This window comes from Coccidioides posadasii, chromosome 1 (genome assembly GCF_018416015.2).
Source record: "Coccidioides posadasii str. Silveira chromosome 1, complete sequence".
Taxonomy (NCBI): domain Eukaryota; kingdom Fungi; phylum Ascomycota; class Eurotiomycetes; order Onygenales; family Onygenaceae; genus Coccidioides; species Coccidioides posadasii.
The window spans coordinates 8,055,467-8,071,643 of NC_089407.1; the positions used below are offsets into that span (position 1 = coordinate 8,055,467).

Sequence of the window (16,177 nt, forward strand, 5' to 3'; positions counted from 1 at the left end):
TGACCTTCCAGTTCTTGGCTGTTGAGATAGCAAAGAAGGCTCTCGTTGTAGGTCCACTAACAACTGCTGCGTAGGTCTTCTTGTAGTGAACGCCTTCTTGCTGTTCGAATCCACGTACGACCCAACGGGCTTTGAATCGTACTGTGCCACCCGTGTTGTTGAGCTTCCTATCGAATACCCATTTGCCAGAGAGGATCTGCATTTGGGGTTCCTTCTCGACTAGGATCCAGGTGCCTTTCTCTTGTAATTTGGAGACTTCAACATCTAGAGCCTCCTTCCAATAAAGCCACTCTTCAGAGCGTTTGGCTTCGGCGATGGATTTTGGTATATCTGTACGCGTACTGAGCACTGGAAGCTCAGCTCCATTTGCCTCTTCTTCCTCCGTAGTATCCGAGAGGATTTCTTGCTCTTCGCCCAGGTATGTGGGCTCTAAAGCCTCTAATTCGCCGTCCGCGAGCTTCTTCATGATTTCTGGCTTCTCCTTCGCAAGGTAAGCTAGTAGCTTGTGTTGCCAGCCGTTCAGTGGATCTATGTAATCGTACTCCTCCGGGAGTTCAACGTATTCGGCTTCGGTTAGCGAATTCGTAGGGATTTGATCCAATTTCTCGTCGAATATAACATCTCGCGAGATCATTATACTGTTCGTTTCTGGGTCCCAAAGCCTGTAGGTGTGCATGCCACGATATCCTACAAATTTGACCTTCTTGGACCTAGGTTGGAGCTTCGAGGATTCGTTCAAAATCTTCACGTAGGCGTCACATCCCCACCTATGGACCCATCTGCAATGGGGTTGGTGACCCGTCCAGGCTTCAAAGGGTGTCAACGGCTTCGTGTTCTTGCATCCGTATAGAGGCACTGAGGTAGGCGATAGATTCACCATCATGGAGACTGTGGCGAGAGCTTCGCCCCATAACTCATTGGGTAGTCCTGAGTCTATAAGTACGCTTCTTGTTCGCTCGCAAAGAAGTCGTATTCCTCGTTCACTCGTTCCATCTTGTTGAGGTGTATATGGGCACGTAATCTCCTGTTGTATACCCTTGCTCCTGTAGAATTCAGCCAGTTGTTGGCTCGTCAATTCGGGAGCTCCATCGGACAGTATAGTGCCGATCTTTCGTTCGGTAGACACTTCGATCATGTTGATCCAGTTCTTTAGGGTTTCTGGAGCTTCTACCCGCTCCTTCAGGAGGTAGATCCACCTGTATCGTGTGGCATCGTCCGTTATAAGTAGGAAATACTTCGCTCCGCCGTAGCTTGGAGGATCGGAGTCTGTGGATAGGGTACGGCCGCCACCTGCAATATCAATAAAAATTTTAGCTCCAGGCTTTGTAGAGCGTGTTCTAGGTTCGAATGGGTTGCGAGCTTGCTTAGCTTTAGCACAGGTTTCACAGAACCCTAGCTTCTTTACTCCCTTTATTCGCATTGCCATTCTCGGATCTCTAGCTAGAATAGCTATATCGTGGGCGTTGAGATGCCCCCAGCGTTTGTGCCAATTGGCCATCGTATCCTCCTTGATTTCTGGCGTCCTTGCCAGGTGATTCGGTGCCAAAAGCGCGTCATCTCTATCTTTATTCTCCAGAGTTGCTGTTACATAGCAGGGCTCTAGGAGTTTCGTAGGTACTGGAAACGCGTATGCCAGTAAATTGCGTATCCTAGGCGTTCGTAGGACTAGGATGTCATCCTCGTTAAGCACAGCTTCGAAGCTCTGTGTTTTATCTGCCGATTCTAGTAGGAAGACGTGTTCTCCGTCGACATAAAGCTGTTCCACTGTAAAGCCGTCTCGTATAAGCTTCCCAAAGCTTATGAGGTTAACCTGGAGGTCAGGCACGATTCTAACCCCCCCAATGCTCAATTCTCCGTTGTCAGTTTGGATACTGGCCGTGCCAAATCCTCTGGTGACTGATTTCGAACCGTTCGCCATAAGCAGTTGTGTTGCATGGCTCTTTGGGTCCATTTGAACTAGATCCGTACGTGAGGTCGCGTGGGATCCGGCTCCAGAGTCAAGGATCCATCTGTCTGTGGATTCGCGCGCTTCTCTCGTAGAAAAGGCTGCTTCGTGAACCGAATGGATCTTGTCCGTTGCAACCGTAGTTGTTTCCTTGCCTTTGCCTTTAGAGTCTTCCTTAGGCTCGTTAGGCTTCAAATTCTTGTTAGATTTGCAAAATTTAGCCAAATGGCCAGGTTTGCCACAAATATAGCAGTTCCAGTTCTGCAGTGAGCTCTTCTCTGGATTGGATTCGGAGTTCGTATTTTTGTAAGACTTTTGGGGATCCGAGCTTGTTGCATTTGTATTTGGCTTTGTAGATCCGCCTTTCTTCAGGTCTTTCTTGGGGATTCGGTGGAGGATATCCTTCAGTAGGCCTTCCAAATCCTTCTCCGGTAGGTTCGTTCCGCTCTGGCATGCCATATCAAATCGGTTCTGTATGAACTCTCTCCATCGGGACGTAATGTTCATCTTCAAGATATCATGTAGGGTGTGGTCCAGTTGTTTGAACCCTAATCTCTCAAATTCCCCACGGATTGCTAGGAATCTCTCTATATAATTCCTTTCTGAGCCAGCGGATTGTGGTGTCATTCTTACTAACTCCGTAAGTAGGCTTTCCCGCTGTATCTCAGGTCTCTCTTGGAAGGCTGTCCTTACAGCTTCCCAGAGTTTGTAGGCACTAAGGCTATCCGATTCCTCGAAGTGTTCTCTGGCTTGTGCAGATATTGTGCTGTCGATTAGGCCGTGTAGCCAATTATTCTGAACATTCCAGTATTGTGAAATCTTCAAGCGCTCTGGCCGTGGTGAAGTCTCTTGCCTTTCCAGGATAATCTTCTCAACACCTACTTGGCGGGCTACCTTTAGGATGGCTTTGCTCCATGCTAGGTAGTTGCTGGCTCCAGCCAGGGTCATAGGCTTCTTCACCGTCTTCGTGATCTTCGTGAATTGGGTGATTGCTCTGCCGATTCGCGTATTTGTGTCTATAAGGTTGCCGACATATTCTTCTAGTTCCTCATCAGAGTCTATTTCTCGGTCCTCTTCTTCTTCTTGTTGAGCTTCGTGCTCTAGGTTCTCCTGCATCGTTGCAGGTGCGTTTGCGGTGCTTGCTTGGCCTGATAGGAGGTTCACTTGCTGTGCTAGCTGTTGTACTGTCTCCTGTTGCCTTTGCATCGACTCCTGTTGCTTTTGCATCATCTCCTGTTGATTCAGCATCATTCTGCGCAACATTTGGAGTTCACTCTCCTCCCTAGGCTCCTGCTCGTCGTTTGGCGGGCTGCCTCTGAGCCTACTCGACCGCCTAAGCTCGGTTTGGGGTGTAGGGAGGTTTGTTGGAGCCTCCCGGTCAGGAGTTCGGTGCTCCGGTTCGTCCGTACGGTTCACCATGGCTTTGGCGTTGCCAGGTGGTCGATTTGCTTGCTAGGTGCGTTTAGCAGGCGTTTCGCTCACTCTCTGGTCGCGTGCCAGAAAGCTACAGGGTTCAACTCGCTCCCCAGCTCGGTGCTAGAAAGCTACAGGGGTTGCACGTATAGGAGGCGTCTATCTCAACGTACGCTCTCTCTTGTGCTCGTAAAACCTCGTTATCCACAAGGATAACCGTTCAGGATGTTGATCGTAAGCTTCAATATCCAATTGAGCTGTAAATCAACCTTATACGCTTGCTCTTCAGCGCAAAGGGCTATAACCTGATGGAGGACTTGTATGCTTGTCATTCACTAAGCTACCTAAAGGGGAATCTCGGCTAATCTATGTGGGTCACGTGAGCGAGGTGCTAGTTGGATTACCTAACAGTTGTGCCGCGGAAGCAACGCCGATGCCGAGCGGAGCGGGCGTTGCGCAAGCTTGTTTTCTGTCGAATGGTGCCGTTGTGCTTCACAGGTTCTGCTCCATGCCAATTCCTTCTTTTAAGGATTTACTTATCTACTAAGTGTTTGAAATTGACCACAATTTAGAATTTGTTCAGTAGAGGAGCATAATTAGCACCTATGGCTGTAACCAACATCCTCCGCCGCGCACTCCTCTATGGTACGCCGCATCGGATTCCACAGTTTCCCAAAATTATGGTGGAAATGGAATTTAAATGAACTGACTCAAGAGTGAAAAGTGCCCGGTTCAAGCAAACGCATGCTGGATCGAGCCGCAACTATGACCGTTGATTGTGCCGCATTCGACCTTGAGGACAGTGTAACTATTTCTCATAAAGACGAAGCTCGTGAACTGGTTAGACGTACGCTTGACCATCCAAAGCCCCATTCAATCCACGAAACAGCAGTCCGAATCAACTCAGTTGGAAGTGGATTGGCAGAGAAAGACCTAACCTCGATGGTACGCAACTCCCAAAGACACTGGACGTGAGCGGTTTGGATCTTCTGTTGCGCACGGAAACCCAAGGCTTAATCATAACGAATGTGTTATAGCTGGACTCTCCATATCTCACCACAATCGTGGTGCCGAAAGTCGACTCTGCTTCCGACCTTCGTTTTGTCCACGACATGGTAAAGCACAGCATATCCACCACTAAGTCATTCACCACGTCCTCTTCCCCGCGCCAACCGATCTCCATTCTCGCTTTAATTGAAAGCGCAAAATCAATAACCAATCTTTCTGAAATTTGCACCGCAACGCCTCTGCTATCAGGCCTCATCTTTGCCGCTGAAGACTTCGCCCTTGACCTAAGCATAACCCGAACACCATCCCTCACAGAATTCCTATACGCGCGGTCCGCCATAGTAACTGCCGCCCGTGCGCATAATATTCCGTCCGTGATTGATCTAGTTTGCACAACTTATGCCCGGAACCCTGATACTGATTCGGAGGCATCCTCCATCCTCAAGCAAGAAGCCCAGGACGGTAAGAGGCTTGGATTTAACGGGAAGCAATGTATTCATCCCTCACAGGTCGCGCCTGTGCAAGCGGTATTTAGTCCCGAGCCGAAGGAGCTTGTGTGGGCGGTTCGAGTATCTATTGCAGATGAGAAGGCCGCACGGCAAGGCAGGGGAGCCTGGACTCTGGATGGGAAAATGATCGATGCTCCTGTGGTGGGGAAGGCCAAAGCGATTGTGAGGAAAGCCGAACAATGTGGTATGAATGTTAAGGATCTGATTAGAGAGTGGCATGACCAAGAGCCTGAGTAGATTAGATCTTTGGTCCCTTACATGCTGTCAATCACTCGCCCTGGGTGCTTGTACCCAGAGCCCTGTCACTCGGGGTTATTTACTAACCAATATGTACCAGTACATGGCGAACCAGAATGCTTAGAGATATGGATGCGCACAGTTTTGCTCCCCCAGATGATTTAACTCCAAAAAGGATCGAGGGCTTCACAAAGCTTTACATGTTGCATTAGCTAACATAGATGCAAAAGGGTAATGTATGTATAATTCATTCTTTCTAGCTATAAACCATAACCAAATATGTATTCTGAGCATTATAGCTCCAAACATCCTATCAACTGAACTGAAAACCTAAAAGAGCCTTCCAGCCATAGATCAAATATAGCCCGTCATGAGGGACGTGACACCCGTATGGTAACTCGATCATTACCAGCCTCGACCCTATTCGAAGCAGTCCGTAAATCCCAAATTCTACCACGTCTAGGCTATAAAAGACCATGGAAACTGGAGATGAACCAAGCCCGAGCATCACAATAGCCCAATGGCTGGTTTTCGTCTATTGCTTCAAGGCCCAAAAGCTCATGGCAAGTGGCGGTAATCAAACTGAGGCAAAGACACCTCTCTAGCCACGCGGGCTATGGCACATATTGTCGAGTTCCATAGTCTCGTTAACAGCTACTTCTTCCCGGAATCGTCTCGCTTCAAAAGCTGTATCTTGCCCATCGTAAGTGTTGGTGTCGAGTTCCCGGCTTTATTGTCAGCTTCATCATCCTGGACTGTTTTCTTATCTTCTTCCGGGACACTTTTTCCATTGGTCTTTGTAATATGTCCACTCTTCTCACTACTTGTTGGATCAATGCCTAGAACGCCGCCGACGTATCCACCTCGCTCGCTGGGTACATTGAATTCACAGTAGACGTATTCCCAATCGTCCAACCAGTTTTTGACAGCTTTACCAATTTTGTCCTTGCCATTTCTGCTGTGATGGCCAGTGCCCGTGATGGCGTATAGCAGCTTACGATCCAGTTTTGCGTTTTCTTTAAGAATACTCTCCAGGTACTCGATTGCCTCGCCTGGATGAAGGCCATGTAGATCGACATAGATTTCGTCATCGGTGTTACTATCTGAATTCTTGCTACGGCCCTCATAAAGGTGGCGAGCAGCCTCACGGTAACAACGTCTCATTGCCTCGTTCTCAGCTTGGCCACGGAGTGAGAGGGCTTTCGCAGCCCGCGCATCGTTACGATTCCAAGCTTGGGCGGCACTGTAATCGTATTAGAAGCGGAAGACTGATTGGCATTGAACGACGGCAAAACATTCGTTTAGACGTACCTTTGGAGAAACTTGTTTCTAACGTTACCATGAGTAATCGCGTCTGTGCGACACTTGAGATATTGGGGGTTTGCGCGAGGACCGGATTCGAGCCATGGTAAATGCTTTGGTGTCGGGATGGATTGGGCAGCTGCGCTGTTCTCGCGGCCGGCATTGACTGGCTTCGCAATCTTGGGAGTTCCTTTGCGTTGGTTCGAGGATGGAGACATTCGAACTGCGTCCGTTAGCGAGCTTGAAGAACCTTCCTTATTTCCGCTAGTTTCGCGATTGTGGTTATGACCGCCTCGCTTGCCGTGGTGCTTTTTCCCAGATGCCTTAGGGTTAAGGGAGGAGAGAGTGGGAAAGGCCTCGGGGTCATCGACTGATAAAGCAGAACCGCCAGAGTCGCGTTGCTGGTGTCGACTTGTAGGCCTAGAATGTGGGCGTGACGATTGATTAAGAAGCATATTCCTATTTCTGATATTTGAGGGAGAATTTCCGCGGTGATGTTGATTCACGCCGTACACGAACTGAGTGGAATGCTTTTGGGGATAAAACGTCGACCATTGGTCGGCCATCGCGGGCTGTAAGGCTGGAAAGGCCTCATAGTTATCTTGAGGATAGAACATTTGCTGTGGCTGGGTGGATGGGCTGCCATATCCGGCGCTGCTATCACTTATATTGAGATTCCCTACCAAGGCGGATGGGTCGTGAGAGAAAGGACAAACGTCTCCCGCAAGACAGTTTCCCATCAGCCAGTATCTAGAGGCTTGTTAGGTATTTTAGTTTTGAAAGTACCGATCGATTTTCACTTACTTGCAAATATGGTTGGTCAAGTCATGGCTAAATCGACAATCTGCTCGAAGGCATTGACCAGTAGATAACCAGTACTTGCAGACAACCGGACTCCGAGCCTGGCCCGACGGGGTCAACGGCCGCGTCTGTTCCACAGCCATAGATTTACCGACTAAAATTCTACCTTCATTGTTTGCTGTAGTGTTACCGTGTGCGTCTTGTTCCGTCAGGGCCGCTATCGTCGCTCCAAGGTCATATCCATTGGCCGCCAGGGCCGCCTCGATCTCGTCGTTGGACCTCCGGTCACCCAGAACCGATCTTAGGATATCGTAGGGGCTCATGTCAGCGGGCGCAATCCACTCTGGGGCCGCACCGCTCAAAACAGTGGACGATGCGGTGCTCCTGGCATCGTCGTTCACTAGCCAATCGACATTATCACTCCCGAGATCGCCATATTCCGGTATAGAAGTGCGCTCGGCAAACTCGTAGGCGTTAAGGTTCGGACTGTGAGGGATCGGCTGCGCAAAAGCCAAGCGGGGTGACGGGCGCGGCGAGGTAAAGGGGGAGGCAGTCAATGACCTGGGCGCACGAGGAAAGCCGCCACGAGGAACCGGAAACCCTGAAGGAACCGCGGGGCTATTGGAGGGAGACGAAAGAGGAGTGGACGAACGGGTTATCTGCCACGGCGCTGGAGAGGAGCGGCGGATGACAGTATGACGAAGCGGGGGAGGGGAGGCCTCGCCCTTTAGAGAGTTCCGATGGCGCCATAAAACGTCCAGAACAGCATTTTCCAGAATTGACCCCGTCAATGCAGCCTTGTCGCGGAGGAACTCTTCCACTTTTTCGACCTTCTCTTCTTCGTCGACCTCAGCGTTGTTGAGGATGGGCAGGCATGATTCGAAGACCTCCTCTGAAACCATGATTGTGGCACGAGTGCAATTATTAGACTGATTGGAAGGAGGTGGCTAATGAAGACAGCTGGCTATCGATTATGATGAACAGCTGTTGCGCATGATGAAATATGAACCCGCAGCACCGAAGGAGAACTAGAAGGAGTGAATGAGATAAGGGTGAATTAAAGGTTACGTGAAGATGACCGAAGTATAACCAGCTTCAACTTACATGGTGATTACAAAACACAGTAAAAAGGAGTGACAAAAAAGTATGGGAGTTAGCAAGAATATGAGGAGGAAACAGGCCAAACAGTGATGCTACCAGTTGCCTGACACCATCTGCAGCATCTTCAGCAATGTGAAGCTGAAGAGTCGATCGGTCTGGGGGGTGAAGATGGCTGTTGTCTCCTGGGTGGGTGGTCCGGGGCGGTAACAGTATCGTTAGATCGCTGAGTACCCAGTGAGACAAGTGGTGTAATATTTGTATTCTATCTGTCATGATTACAATGACGACAAGCCAAAACGGCGTGACAGGTGGTTCTTCAACCCTAATTTAATTAACACCACCAACACAAGAGTGAATACCAGCCTATTAATCATGCTTTTCTATCTATTGGCTGATACCGGGCTTTGTACCTCTGCCAACAAATCCAAGGTCTCGGTGCTTCCAGGGAATAATTTCAAAGTGCGCGATCTGAACTCGACAACTTTGGCATGGTGAGCGCTCCTTGGCCAGAGCTGAATGGTGCAGCCTTGGCCCCGCCTAGGCTCGCAGCTGAGACGAGCCCGGTCGAACTACGGCGTAGTCAGCAAGGCATCGACATCAGGATCCAAAAATAGACATGACCTGAACTGGACGTCAATCACTGCATTCAAATAAAAGTAAAAGGAAACACTCCTCCGAGACTGTTTAATTACTTCCGGAGGATTCCCTTTTCTGGGCTTGCTGATGAATCTGGAGCATCGGGCTCTTTTACACCTTCCGCCAATTCTAACGACGGGCTCACGGGCACCGAATCGTGGAAACCACCGAGACAACGTGTGATTCTCAGGCAGACATCTGGTTTATGAAAGGGGGGAAAAAAAAAAATATTAACTTCCTCAGCTACACTCAATTCTAACCGGACATCGATATCCTAAAAAGAGCAAAGGACAGAGCTATACGGTCACAGAATCCCGCCCCAAGCACAACACCCCAGCATCCACCGGATCACTTTGCAATGACAACAAACAGCAATATATCTTCAGATGGACTTCTCCCAACATCGCCTCTAATCCGAGATCACCCCAACTCCCCCAGTTCAGGGTCAGCGCACCCACCATGGAGCCGGCCACGCACTAGTCTAAGCCGTGGAAGACGGGCCTCACCTTCCTTTTCCCTCTCGGCCTCCATTAGCACCCGCGACAGAGTTATCAACCGTATAGAGAGAACTTGGGGTAGGATATCCAAAATATGGATAACGTTGACGATATGGCAAAAGATTGCGGCGGTGATCGCCTCGCTGCTACTAACTGCACTTGGGGTCGGCTTCATGATACTCTCGGGACATATTTTCATCTGGTTGGAACCGGTAGCGGCGGATTTTGAGAAGTCTGCGCTGGTATATTTTATAGTTTGGCTCTGCACCTTTATAGTGTCATTTCCACCTCTAATCGGCTGGTCGGCCGTTGGAACAGTGTCTGGATTCATCTTCGGTGTCTGGAAAGGGTACGTTGTGCTACTACGCCTCTGTGATGTTTTGAATACGACACTGACATACTTTTTCCTCGAGTTGGGCGATATATGCTGCTGGGACTGTTGTTGGGTCGACATGCTCCTTTATGCTATCCCGGACAGTCCTTTCCAAATTCGTACACCGCCTGGTGCAGCATGACAAGCGCTTTGCAGCTCTTGCATTGACGTTGAAGTATGATGGGCTCAAACTTCTTTGCATGATACGTTTATGCCCATTGCCTTACTCGATATGCAATGGAGCCATTTCGACTTTCCCAACTGTGCACCCGCTCATGTATGGACTAGCCACGGCCATCATAACACCAAAACTTTTGGTGTCTGCATTCATCGGAAGTCGGCTACGAATTCTCGCACAGAGTGGGGAAGAGATGAGTGCTGGCACAAAGGCGATTAATATTATTAGCATCGTCGTTGGTGTTTGTGTTGGCATATTTACAGGATGGTACATATACAAACGGTACGTCAGGGCTACACTATTCCCCACCGAGGCATACCTCGTCTGACAACGTTTATCTAGCACCCTCGCCCGTGCCGCCGAACTGGAAGCCGAGGAACGAGCCATTACTGCTCAGGCAACTACCGACTCTTCACAACTTCCTGCACCCGGCTCCTTTGTCGACAATCCTGACGAGTTCGGACGCGACGAAGAAGAGGGATTGGGCTTTGGCAACGGTATAACTGATGACATAGACAATGATAACACGGCAATAGATACGACCGCTTACCGCGACGAATTTACAGACAATGATTCCGACGTTTTTGGGGCCGGGGATGGGTATGACGGGGCCCAGGAAACGTATAGTTTACATCGGCATATATGATGCATGTATGGCTGTGCTTTGGCTTCGGCTATATATCGGCGTATAGAATTGCTTCTATGGAGTGGTTTAGAATACATAAATACTTGGGCTGGTGGCTTGGTTAACAATGGGTCGGTCTGGCATTATTTGACCCCTTGGCTCGGATACTAATTACTACCTGGCGGGGCCTTAAAAATTCAAGTATCTCGACTTGTGGTGTCCAAGAGCCTGGTCGCAACTTGTATGGCATTCTTCAGCCAGAACACCCCGAATACCATGGATACACATATAGGACACATGTCTGGGTCATATCTGCCAATCAGTTCACTTTTGGCTCTTGAGGTGTTGCCGCTGACTGTAAAAATATCGCAGCGTGAAACGGTATCCAGGAGGGTTCTACGCAAATACTTTCAATTATGGTTTCTGTTTTGTAAGATATTAGCCGCGTAAGGGGGAAAAGAACAAAAGTGGGTGAGTAACGCTCTAGAACTAACCGAATATCCAGGCTAGAATTATGGGCAACCAGGTTGGAAATGTTGTCCATGATACGGAGTACACGCCGGCAATAGGAGCATCGTCGGGGAAGAGTCGCACATATGTTCGAATTATCGCCTCATGTAGCTCTTTCATAACACATTGAACGAATTACGCCATGGCGGTGCAGCGAAGCGCGTAAGAGGGCAGCATCGCGATGAGGGTCTAAAAACGGTGAGGTCAGAATGTATTTATCTCACAATTGTTAGCAATACCACCGCCGGGGAGATTGGTAGCGAGGGCTTGGAGAACCCTTGAACTGTTTGTAAGTCAGCACCTCGTAAAGTTGTTGGAGATGTCTTGTCCTGGAAACTGGAGTTGTGCATGGGGTTATCTCTCGCGTGGCTTTGCCATCCCACGATGGGTATGAAGACGTGGGCCGTCGGCCTGTCAGCCCCGTCTGGAACAACTGATATGTTCCAAATCGTCTTCCAGAAGCCTATAAACACGGCCTTGGTGTGATTCAACGCTTCAGAGCATCCCGTGCCCCTCCGATGTATCGCTAGAAAGTCACAGTTTTGGTGCAATCAAGGGTTGACGTTGAGAGAACGACGTCAGTCTGAAATGTACGCCGGGCGACGGGGTGCCGAGTCAGGCGGCGACGGGGGGAAGACACCTCAAAGTTACATCCTTCACAGGTGGATGATGTACTCCCGCAGCGGCCGGTGGATTTCTATCGTCCCGCTCGATGTCATTGAATGTGATTGTCTGAAGAGTTGCTGAACCCCAGAGTCGAAACTTCGTACTATTCACTTAACAAGCTTTTTTCCCGTTCATGTGTGGACGTTGCCCACCGAAGACTGTGTAAGCGCATGTGTGAACTCCACAACCCCCCTTCCTCCATGTAAGATGCAACATAGATACAATTTACAATATCCATAATCTTAAGGATAGTGCAGTTCTGACTTTTCTGTCCAGTTATTACGAGAAATCACCTACTTCCAACATATCGAACGTCTGTCCACACTCCGTGGTTCTACATCTCCACTAGATCACTGGTAGTCGCCGAATTGGAACCCCCTGTCTATAAAAATGGCAGGATTTATCGTGCTTTGATATTGCAATTGACATCAAAGACAAGCTCGACAGGGCGAAGGATCTTTGACAATTAGTCGCCAGCGACTTTGCCTCTGACGGGTGGGTTGGACATGCTAAGATTCATACCCGTTAGAATCTCGCTACCTCACCATAGTCGCTATGGACGGAAGCGCATCGATCAATGCTGAGAGCTCTTCGGAGACAGTCAAGAGCGTGGAGTCCGAGATTCCGCCGATGAAGACCAAGTCAAGTATCGAGGTGGACGGTGGCGTGTCCGGAAGTCGTGACTTGCCAGCTCCGGTTGCTTTGACAAAAACAGCAACTTCCGAGTCAGAAGATGGGAAAATGGGTATTTTAACTTCGAATGACGGCGTTTACGGCGATGATAGGAAGAACGAAGTCGGCTCCAACCAGCTCACAGACATGTTTCCGCTCTCGACATCATATCCCGAGGACGATAGTTCTCAAGGTTCCAGTGAGCTCTGTAAAGAGCTGGGACGGTTCAGTGAAAGCCACGACACTCCAAATGGTTCTACGACTTCGGCGTCTTTGATATCGCCATTCTCTACAGAAAAGTCGATTACTCCTAGTGCTCAATTAAACCAAACATTAAATACTCCACCTGCTTCAGCCCCTGTCTCTGCTCCGTCGTCCTCTCGTAAAAAGCAACAACAACCTCCGCTTTCCTCTCACACTGAAGCCCGTCCGAGGTCATCCATACCCACGCGGATGGCTCCAACACTCTATGCTGAACAGTGCCTCGCTGCAGCCTACGCCTCTCGACTCAACCCGTATGCGCTCCATAAAGACGAACAAGAGATATTGCAAGATTCGTTATGCCACCTTCATGTGACTACGTATCTCAACATCCGAAATGGCATTCTTCGACTGTGGACACGAAATCCCATGCTCACGGTTACCGAAGAAGAGGCACTTGGCTGTGCAAAGGACCGGCGATGGATGAACCTTGCTTCGGTTGCTTACGACTGGCTTGTGCGCAATGGCTATATCAACTTTGGATGTGTTAGCATCTCGAAAAATCCGCGTCCCACCAAACGAAGACGCAGGAGAGAGGGACCGACAATAGTCGTCATTGGTGCAGGGATGGCCGGACTGGGGTGTGCTAGACAGCTAGAGAGCCTATTTCAACACTACGGTGGCGACACGGCGCCCGCGAAAGTTATCGTACTAGAAGGTAGAAAACGCATTGGCGGCCGTATATACTCTCATCCTCTACAATCTTTAAAACCGGGCACATTAGTACCTAATTTACGGCCGACAGCGGAAATGGGCGCCCAAATTATTGTCGGGTTTGACAACGGTAACCCTTTGGACCCCATCATTCGCGCGCAGCTGGCACTTCATTGTCACCTTCTACGAGATATTTCAACGATCTACGATACCGATGGCTCCCCGGTAGATGAGGTTCATGATTCATTGGTTGAGAAGTTATATAACGATATTCTCAACCGCTGCGGAATATATCGCCATAAAGCGGTTATAAACAAGACCGCTGGAGGAGACCGAGAGCTAATGCATTCTGCGCGAGATTGCCTTCTGGATGATGGCATCACGATAAGACAATACGAGGATGCTGCTGCGTCAGGGACTGTAGATTTGCTGTTACCAGCTAAACGACTCCGACGGGGGGTTGGGCACAGAGCAGCAGAGATTGGGCCTACTGTGATTTCTGAACCGGTGGTGGCCCCACAAATATCCCATGTGGAACCTGCCAATGGTATGCCTGCTGCTCTAACATGTCAAGCCATGGGATGGAACTTACGTGAAGGTGCTTCGAATGCGGATACACTCCTGTTGGACGAAGTTGCTGGGGCCACAAAGACACAAACGCTAGGTGCGGTTATGGACGAAGCAATCCGCCAGTGCCACAAATGGCTGCCGTTAACTCCAAAAGACATGAGATTGCTAAACTGGCACTATGCAAATCTAGAATATGCCAACGCTGCAAACCTCGGGAAGCTCAGTCTAGCTGGGTGGGATCAAGATATGGGTAACGAATTTGAAGGTGAACACGCGCAGGTTATTGGAGGATACCAACAAGTCCCACGGGGCTTATGGTCACATCCCTCGAAGCTCGATGTTCGCCCCAACAAAGTGGTCACAAAGATCTCATACAAAGTCAATGGTTCCCCCAATGGCAAAGCGCGTATCTACCTTGACGATGGAGAAGTTATAACTGCCGACAAGGTCGTGCTTACAGCTCCTTTGGGCGTGTTGAAAAGTAAGTCCATCACATTTTCGCCTCCTCTGCCGGCATGGAAGACTGGTGCTATTGATCGCCTGGGCTTCGGGACTATGAACAAGGTCATACTTGTGTTCGAGAAGCCATTCTGGGATGTGGAAAGGGATATGATTGGACTTTTACGGGAGCCGGCGGTTCCCGAAAGCTTGTCCCAAGCCGATTACGCTTCCAGTCGGGGCAGATTCTATTTATTTTGGAACTGCATGAAGACCAGCGGGTTGCCTATGCTTATAGCTCTGATGGCAGGCGATTCAGCCCATCATGCAGAAGCTCTCCCTGACTCTGAGATTTTGCACGAGGTCACATCTCAACTTCGAAATATTTTCAAGGGTACCGCAGTACCCGACCCCTTGGAGACCATCGTCACACGGTGGGGCCAAGATAGGTTTTCTCGTGGCAGTTATTCTTATGTCGCTGCAGAATCCTTACCTGGAGATTATGATCTGATGGCTAAATCTACCGGAAACTTATATTTTGCTGGCGAAGCAACATGCGGCACTCACCCTGCTACTGTACACGGTGCTTATCTATCCGGGCTCCGTGTGGCGAAGGAGGTCCTCGAATCGGTGATTGGACCAATTAAAGTACCCACACCCCTTGTAGTATCAAAAACCAAAACACCGTCAACCCATACTCCTGTCACGCCTCCAGCGGCCGCTCCGGAGCAAACAATGATAAATCCAAAGAAACGAAAGGAACCCCAATCAAGCTCGGTGGACCATCCAAACTCTACAGAGCGCCCGGCAGCTACGCCATCTGGCCAGGGCAGGCCTGTCTATGAAATGGCGTTCGTTGAAGAATACCGTAGAGCTATATCCCGGGCCATTCAAGCAGAACTGGGCGATCCAGAGAAGCAACCACGGAAAGAACCGATAAATCCGTTCTTGCTATTTCAAAAAGACTATTGGTTCGTCTGCAAAGCTCGATGCGATGAGGTCCGTCGCCGCAGCACAGGCAATCCCGCCGCCAAAACTCCCCGTGATGAAGTCCGGCAAGCACTTGGGCAGATGTGGCGTGAGGCATCAGAGGAGGTAAGGCGGCGGTACCTCGACCAAATCGAGATCAACCGTAAGATCAACAACGAGAAGATGTCCAAATGGAAAGAACGAATTACAGTATGGGAGAGACACTCCGCTGAGATCAAAGATCGATGGTGCGCAGCAAACCCGTATAGTAAGTTCGTGAAAGAGATGGATAGCCAGAAGGTTGCCAATGCCAAGGTGAGGACATATAAATTAAACTAGGATCGACTAAGATGTTATTCAAGTTCCTCCCCCCCCACAAAAAAAAAAAAAAAAAAAAAAAATGGAGTTTTTCGTGTTATTGTGATATTTGCATGGTTGTGGACTAGCTTTAGCGATTATACTTCTTTTCGGTTGACTGGTGCTACAGATGTGGGTGCATTGGGCTTTGCTGGTCGGTTGCGTTTTCAGGGCAGGGATGATGTTCCATAGAGGTTGCTCTGTTATATCCTTTCCCATATTTGGCCTCTTTTCTCTGTGGAAGAGTTCACTCGATGTTGGAACCTTCGACTCTTCTATATTGATATTGAATTATCTCCTGCTGGCTCGTGGGCTGCTTGCCATATGAGGAAAAATCATGAGTCCTGACATCGAATTTCTATTCCTCATTTCTGTTCATAATTCAATTATGTACTCGGTACTTCGCAAGACTCACTTCATCTCTGCACTAATTAGCGGGCGAGCAGGTAGAGCGG

At 49.3% G+C, this 16,177-nt stretch overlaps 5 protein-coding genes across 5 annotated transcripts; 3 read left to right on the top strand and 2 right to left on the bottom strand.

Annotated features, from left to right (window-relative positions):
* The first annotated feature begins 3,828 nt into the window (after positions 1-3,828).
* Positions 3,829-5,187, top strand: D8B26_002458 (uncharacterized protein). The gene is made up of 3 exons (XM_003066353.2): positions 3,829-4,003; positions 4,083-4,303; positions 4,396-5,187. The coding sequence occupies exons 1-3, from the start codon at positions 3,964-3,966 to the stop codon at positions 5,110-5,112; spliced, it is 978 nt and encodes a 325-aa protein (XP_003066399.1). The 5' UTR covers positions 3,829-3,963; the 3' UTR covers positions 5,113-5,187.
* Positions 4,929-8,436, bottom strand: D8B26_002459 (uncharacterized protein). The gene is made up of 5 exons (XM_003066354.2): positions 8,320-8,436; positions 7,219-8,243; positions 6,424-7,164; positions 5,200-6,355; positions 4,929-5,104 (listed from the first exon to the last, which is right to left on the bottom strand). The coding sequence occupies exons 2-4, from the start codon at positions 8,115-8,117 to the stop codon at positions 5,767-5,769; spliced, it is 2,229 nt and encodes a 742-aa protein (XP_003066400.1). The 5' UTR covers positions 8,118-8,243; positions 8,320-8,436; the 3' UTR covers positions 4,929-5,104; positions 5,200-5,766.
* A 560-nt stretch (positions 8,437-8,996) lies between these two features.
* On the top strand, positions 8,997-10,946 carry TVP38 (Tlg2-vesicle protein). The gene is made up of 3 exons (XM_003066355.2): positions 8,997-9,798; positions 9,863-10,282; positions 10,343-10,946. The coding sequence occupies exons 1-3, from the start codon at positions 9,311-9,313 to the stop codon at positions 10,644-10,646; spliced, it is 1,212 nt and encodes a 403-aa protein (XP_003066401.1). The 5' UTR covers positions 8,997-9,310; the 3' UTR covers positions 10,647-10,946.
* D8B26_002460 (uncharacterized protein) lies at positions 9,373-9,903 on the bottom strand (the record flags this gene model as incomplete). Its single annotated transcript, XM_066123835.1, has 1 exon — positions 9,373-9,903. The coding sequence occupies one exon, from the start codon at positions 9,901-9,903 to the stop codon at positions 9,373-9,375; it is 531 nt and encodes a 176-aa protein (XP_065979910.1).
* Positions 10,947-11,747: 801 nt separating the features above from the next.
* On the top strand, positions 11,748-16,087 carry D8B26_002462 (uncharacterized protein). Its single transcript, XM_066123836.1, has 3 exons — positions 11,748-12,003; positions 12,078-14,052; positions 14,149-16,087. The coding sequence occupies exons 2-3, from the start codon at positions 12,357-12,359 to the stop codon at positions 15,702-15,704; spliced, it is 3,252 nt and encodes a 1,083-aa protein (XP_065979911.1). The 5' UTR covers positions 11,748-12,003; positions 12,078-12,356; the 3' UTR covers positions 15,705-16,087.
* Positions 16,088-16,177: the final 90 nt, after the last annotated feature.

Bases quoted from the DNA above. Each gene is read 5' to 3' on its own strand.
- D8B26_002462 (XM_066123836.1), top strand. From the start codon at position 12,357: ATGGACGGAAGCGCATCGATCAATGCTGAGAGCTCTTCGGAGACAGTC. The intron at 14,053-14,148 runs GTGCGGTTATGG...ATGCAAATCTAG, and splicing joins CACAAAGACACAAACGCTAG to AATATGCCAACGCTGCAAAC.
- D8B26_002458 (XM_003066353.2), top strand. From the start codon at position 3,964: ATGGCTGTAACCAACATCCTCCGCCGCGCACTCCTCTATG. The intron at 4,004-4,082 runs GTACGCCGCATC...AAGAGTGAAAAG, and splicing joins CCGCCGCGCACTCCTCTATG to TGCCCGGTTCAAGCAAACGC. The intron at 4,304-4,395 runs GTACGCAACTCC...AATGTGTTATAG, and splicing joins AGAAAGACCTAACCTCGATG to CTGGACTCTCCATATCTCAC.
- TVP38 (XM_003066355.2), top strand. From the start codon at position 9,311: ATGACAACAAACAGCAATATATCTTCAGATGGACTTCTCCCAACATCG. The intron at 9,799-9,862 runs GTACGTTGTGCT...TTTTTCCTCGAG, and splicing joins ATCTTCGGTGTCTGGAAAGG to TTGGGCGATATATGCTGCTG. The intron at 10,283-10,342 runs GTACGTCAGGGC...ACGTTTATCTAG, and splicing joins GGATGGTACATATACAAACG to CACCCTCGCCCGTGCCGCCG.
- D8B26_002459 (XM_003066354.2), bottom strand. From the start codon at position 8,117: ATGGTTTCAGAGGAGGTCTTCGAATCATGCCTGCCCATCCTCAACAAC. The intron at 7,165-7,218 runs GTAAGTGAAAAT...ACAAGCCTCTAG, and splicing joins TTGACCAACCATATTTGCAA to ATACTGGCTGATGGGAAACT. The intron at 6,356-6,423 runs GTACGTCTAAAC...ATACGATTACAG, and splicing joins AGAAACAAGTTTCTCCAAAG to TGCCGCCCAAGCTTGGAATC.